At 33.5% G+C, this 6,060-nt stretch overlaps 1 protein-coding gene across 1 annotated transcript; it reads left to right on the top strand.

The window, feature by feature from the left end:
* Positions 1–346: 346 nt before the first annotated feature.
* On the top strand, positions 347–2,159 carry LOC149569274 (protein BPS1, chloroplastic-like). Its single transcript, XM_089822012.1, has 2 exons — positions 347–603; positions 841–2,159. Exon 2 carries the CDS (start codon positions 897–899, stop codon positions 1,866–1,868), a length of 972 nt encoding a protein of 323 aa, XP_089678138.1. The 5' UTR covers positions 347–603; positions 841–896; the 3' UTR covers positions 1,869–2,159.
* Positions 2,160–6,060: the final 3,901 nt, after the last annotated feature.

Below are 6,060 nucleotides of genomic sequence, written 5' to 3'. Positions count from 1 at the left end.
ATTTAATAAAAAAAAAAAGGTATTAGATCCATGTGACACCCTAGATAGACCCCCAAAGTTGGGGTACTTTGACTCGTCTCCCCTATTACTCAATCCACCCTGATATTGGTCAAAATAATAAGGCCACATTTACTACAAATCCATAGATTATCGATCGTTTATCGGTTATAAGACCAGGAAATTATTTTTCCAAGCTATTTTAGAAATCAATATATCCAGTCGTTTTAAAGATCATTTTATCCACAAATTCTCTTAAATGTTCACAAAATCTGCCATTTGGCAATCTTATTTCATGCAAATGGCAGATTTTTGGCAATCTTATTCACAAATTCTCTCAAATGTGGGTCCAAAATGTCTCGGAAACGAAGGCCAACGGAATCTCCGGCACAACTGTAACTATAGTCTTCGAATCGGTCTCGATTGAATCTGTTGGTTGATCTTGCGAAACATAAAACAAAGCAGGATTAGCCGGCAATTCAATATAATTTCCAAGCTTCAGATCCAGATGATGGCAGCTGCTATAAAAATAACATTTCGATTTTGTCGTAGACAAAAATTTAATCATCTTCCGCCGGCTGGATTCCACGTCCAACTGAATCACAGGCAAGTAACGATAATTGTTGAATATTTATTTGAGAATTAAAGAGTATAATCTCAATCTCAAAACAAATATTTGTTCCACGATATGTGCCGTCTATACCGAATACGGATTCTTACCGCAAATAAATCACCAATCCACCCTGTTTACGCGAACTAAAGAATATACGAATAAAGTAAATACAATTCATGATCCTTAAATTTTGGAGTACGATTTAAATATAAGTTCAGAATTCCCTGCAGGTAATCTCCAGTTGGAAGTTCGAAACCGGAAAAGAAGAGCAAGAAGGGAAAAAGTAATGGGCAATTTGCGGGGCCTGCAGAATGCCCTAAGTTTCAACAGTCGATCCTCCTCTTCGACAATATACCCTACGACAGAAACCCTAGAAACTCATCTGGATCTCCAGAAGCTACATGAATCCGGGAACTATCTGAGCACCGGCTGGATCCGGAAGGCACTGGACATGTGCCTGTCAATGCACAGGGAAATCCAAGAGATATTTCCCCAAATCGGGCATGCAGTTCAGCCGCAAAATTCAAAGTGGGTGGACGAAACCCTAGATGAGACGGTTAAGCTCCTGGACGCATGCAACGTAATCCGCGACAACATGAGAAACATCAAGCAGTACCAGGAAAAGCTTTACCTTGTGGTTCATACCCTAAATGGCCCAATCGGCCCATGGCAGATGCTCAAGGCTCGGACGGCTCTCGAAGGTTTGATTGAAATTCCGGCCAAATCGACGGAGCCGCCGCAAAATAAATCTCGGCTGGAGAATTGCAGCTCCATTTTACGGCGGAAGGGCGGAAAATCGGCGGCTCCCTGTCAAGGCGGCGAGTTAATTGAACAAATTCATGTGGCCATGGATTTCACTGTATTCGTATGTGATCTTCTCTCCGCCGCCCTTTCAATCAGGTCCAGGCAATCCCTCGCGCCGCCCTGGGCCGCCATTCAAGCCCTTCAGCTTAAAGTGAAGGAAGAGGTCGAAAAGCGTAAAATCAAGGGGCCTGCCTGTTTTTTGCTCGATGAGGTTTGCGCCGTCGATTCAGCTTCCCAGGGTTTGTATGATCTGCTCAAGGTTTTCATGAATTGCGAGTCTGGCCCGGTCAAGGAAGGGCGGGATTTGGAATTGAAGCAGTCGGTAATGTGTTTAAGGGAATGTATTGCAGAATTGGAAGATGGGATGGATTCCTTCGAAAATCAGATTAATGAACTCTTTAATCTTCTTGTCAACGGCCGTATGGCTCTGTTGGATGCTCTCGCTTGTTCCTAGCATTCCCAGTAAACCCTGAATGCACCAAAAAAAAGAGGAAAGTTTAAGCAAGCGATTTTTTTTCCTAGATATGCAAGGGTCGTGTGTTTTTAGGTCTAGAAATATCTTTATTGATTAATTAGTGGTTTTTGTCATGTTAATTTTGTTTTGTACATTGTGTATGATTATTTTGTTTTGTACATTATGTGTGGGTGTAGGCAATTGACTACGGGGCAATTTATATGCACTTGTAGTAACAGTGAAAGTCTATAATATTCTCATTGCAATACAATGCATGTAAGTTAAACCGTATGTGTAGTTCATTGTTTGACTTGTGAAAATTGTGCTATAGTTATAATTTTAGTGTGTGGGTCTAATTCATTGACTTGTATTGCATTAATTGTAGGTTACATAAGAATGAATAGAATATTTAGCACATTTATTTATTCTTATGAAAGATGGATTTTATGAACTTTTACTTATGAAATGTGGGTCAATAAGTTTCTCTAAAACTACATAATTAAATCTTGAGAGTAAGATCACAATTTGACTTATTGCCAAAAAATATCACTACTTATTTACGGAACATTATTCATAACATACTTTTACATCCATGCTATTTAAATTTCACAACGATTTTCATTTATTTATTATTTCTGAGCTGACTATCTATGAATTTAACAAATTGATATAAAATTTTAAAAATTTCAAATGCGTCCCTTGTAGTCATTTTGGTCCTACTTTGTAATATGTATCTGTGCTCCATGACATAAGGTCAATGAATTCTTGAATTTCTTTTGTCTATCGTAAAAGTTATTCTATTTTTTAAAATTAATTTACTTCAATTTATTAATAACATATGTATTTGTTATATAAAGAAGTGAGATATAAAGAGTTATATTTGAAACAATTGCATATAGTTGAATCTATGTAATAAAATGATTTGTGCAAATCTTATGGATTTAGTCAAGAAACTTAGTTTCTAAATGGAAAAGTGTAGACTTTTGTTAAAAATTTTGAAATATTATAATAATTTATTGTTCATCATTTTACTTAAGATTATTATGTAATGTTAAAATTTAATTTATTACATAATGTGATTTAGGATTAATTATCTTGATAATACAATTATACAATTTGAAAAATATGTGTTTTGACTTGGCTATATTATATATTCTCAATGATAATTGATGAGTGATATTTAATATTTAATGTGTTTATTGTTCTAATAATTTCTTAATTTAGATGAGCATATCAAGTGATATTCATGGATGAATAATCTCAAATTAATTTTTATCTAGGGAAACTACTTAACAAGGCAAACAATTTTTTGAATGATTTATGTGCATGATTCTATAATGGCTCATTTAATTGTGTAGAGTTTAGCAAACATGAATAGTAAATGAGCACAAAGATGTGAAATACACTAACAACAATAATGCAAAGATTTCATAAGGGAACTATTTTCAAGAAAAAAATCCACATCTAAAATAACTCAATGTATTGTTCAATAAATTTAGTTATTACAAATTGCTTACAAATCTTAAGATTTTACAAATGTATCCCTACTAAGAGATCTAAAACAATTCTCACAATGCTATCATATGTACAAATTCACTAGGAAGCCTCCATCTCAAGTATCTAATAAATAGAGAAATGATACTCAAAACCTCCAAATAGTAAGTAAGATATCATAAACCCAAATTGTCAAATTATTAGGATAAGGTGTTGTAGACATGTTGCATCATATTTATACTACATCTCTTCAAGCAAACCTAAATGGATGTAAGTGAGAGATCATGAGCTAAAACCACCCAAAGTGTCAAATTACAAAACCTAGATTCCATGATAGGTTAACTAGATAAAAACAACATATTTATTCCATTCATTAAAAAAAATTAAAAATTTCTCACCGGCATGGGGAGCGCAACATACTTGTGGCATTTCATAACACACATTGTAAGTTGGTTAACTGCTTAAAATTGATAGGTAGGAGATATTTTCCACAGCATGCCAAATTGTGATATTGTTGTTAGGATTTAACTATGTAGTTTTTGAGTCAAACTCATTGACCCATATATCATGAGTAGTGATTCACATATGAATCCATCTCTAATGAGAATAAATGGAACAATTAGCACTCAAAGGATCTAGGTGATGCTCACAAAGGTGAAGCATCAGGACTTCTTGTGAGGTCATCCATTTGAGTACTACTCTAGCTCAAGTGCACTTAACTGCGTAGTTCCCTCCATGGTTAAACCTGCTCTCCTTGCAACCCCATTTGGAAAACCTTCACCAAGTGTTGTCCCTTATGGACCATTGATTAGAAAGCACCTAAAGCTCATCAATTGATAAGTAGGAGATATTTTTCATAGCAAGTCAAATTGTGATATTGCTATCAGGATTTAAATATGTAGTTTTTGAGTCAAACTCATTGACCCATATATTTTTTTGCATTGTCGTAGATTTAGATGTAAGAGGCCCAACTTCCTAATGTCATAACTTTTGATTGAGAAAGCTAATTGAGATTATTTTATTTTGAATAAGTGAAAATCAATATGGCTAAATAATTCCTTTAGTTAAGACAAGTTTTGACATGTTTAAGCCTAATGTCAACCTCTAGATCCACAAAAATTGTTAGGATAAGGTATTTTTAACACCTTGCATAATGTTTATAACACATCCCTTCAAGGAAACCAAGATTGATGTGTATTATTAGAAATGAATATTTTTTGGGCCATGTTATATGTTTTGTTCTATATTATTGAGAATTATATTTGATGCAGGTGTCACATTAGGGGTGTATTTTATTTATTTGATATTGGAGACTGATATTTAATAGAGTGAAAAATTGGTGCCTAATATTAGTTGAGGGGTCAATAACATTATATTCACATGGTTTTGTGGTACATGGTTTGACTTTACCACTAGGTGTATTCTATGTTAGCTTGCTTCCATAAAAGTAACCACATGCAAGTGAATTGTGTTGGTTGGTTACATAGGTTGTCACTATTTAAAGCATGATATGATATGTGTGAATTCATTCTTGGACACATAGAAGATGTTTGGGAGAGGCTTTATGTTTCTAGAGTATTCATTTCAACTTTATAAGTGCATTGCATATGTTTAAATTTATCGTGATTGCCATTCTCGATCATGGATGTTATTTTTGAAACTTCTTGTGCATATAATATCATCTTGGATCCTTTGTTATGATATTGGTTTTGATGTGTATGCTCCTGGACTGACACATCTTCATCATGAATTCTTCATTTTCTTCCATAGGCAATATCTCAAAGGTGAGAGGATTTCTTACTTGAGATGGCAGTCATTGAGTTTTATTGTGGCTATATTGATTGATCATGAGAGAATCCTAGAATATATGTGGTTTCATGTATGAGTAAGATGATAAATTTTATGAGCTAACCTTTATCCTATGTATGTAACAAGTGAAAGAATGTAGGAATAACACATTATACATGTTGCATAATTTTTCAAATGTATGGACTTTATTATTGTATATGGTCAACATGTAGTGCATCTCCCATTTGATTTATGTAAGTCATCTTGATGGATGCAATCTTGATGATCTTGCTTCATAAGTGATCATGATTTAATATGGTCAACATGTAGTGCATCTCCCATTTGATTTATGTAAGTCATCTTGATGGATGCAATCTTGATGATCTTGCTTCATAAGTGATCATGATTTAGACCCATGAGTGGACTACACCCTTAGGGTGATTTGATTCTATTGTTGCCTAGCTAGTTGTTTATGCTTTTGCCTGATTGATGAGATTATGGTTCAGGATTACCGATGGATATTGTTAGATTTATTGTGATGTGCTTACGCTACGAATATTTATATCATTCTTGCAGTAAACCTTTATTATGGTTCAAATAAATGATTTTGTTGAATAACATGGATCATTTTATGCAAATGTACTAACATTTCCAATGTGATTGATGTCTTTCAAAGGTAGATTTGAAGACTCATAAATATGAGAAGAGGAGACATGTTCCATGAAGAGACACGTCTCTATAGTTAATCATCATTAGTTAATATATTAATTATATAAATAAATATATGTATAACTCATCTTTAAGCATATATGTAATATTAATATGTTAACCACATATGTAATATATTATTATATAATAATATATAATGTATAATATATATAATATATATTATATATATAAGATATTTATC

Source organism: Cupressus sempervirens, chromosome 3 (genome assembly GCF_028749045.1).
Source record: "Cupressus sempervirens isolate cs-2001-9-10 chromosome 3, ASM2874904v1, whole genome shotgun sequence".
NCBI lineage: Eukaryota > Viridiplantae > Streptophyta > Pinopsida > Cupressales > Cupressaceae > Cupressus > Cupressus sempervirens.
The sequence above is the reverse complement of the archived record's forward strand: the minus strand, read 5'-3'. Positions and strand labels throughout refer to the sequence as shown.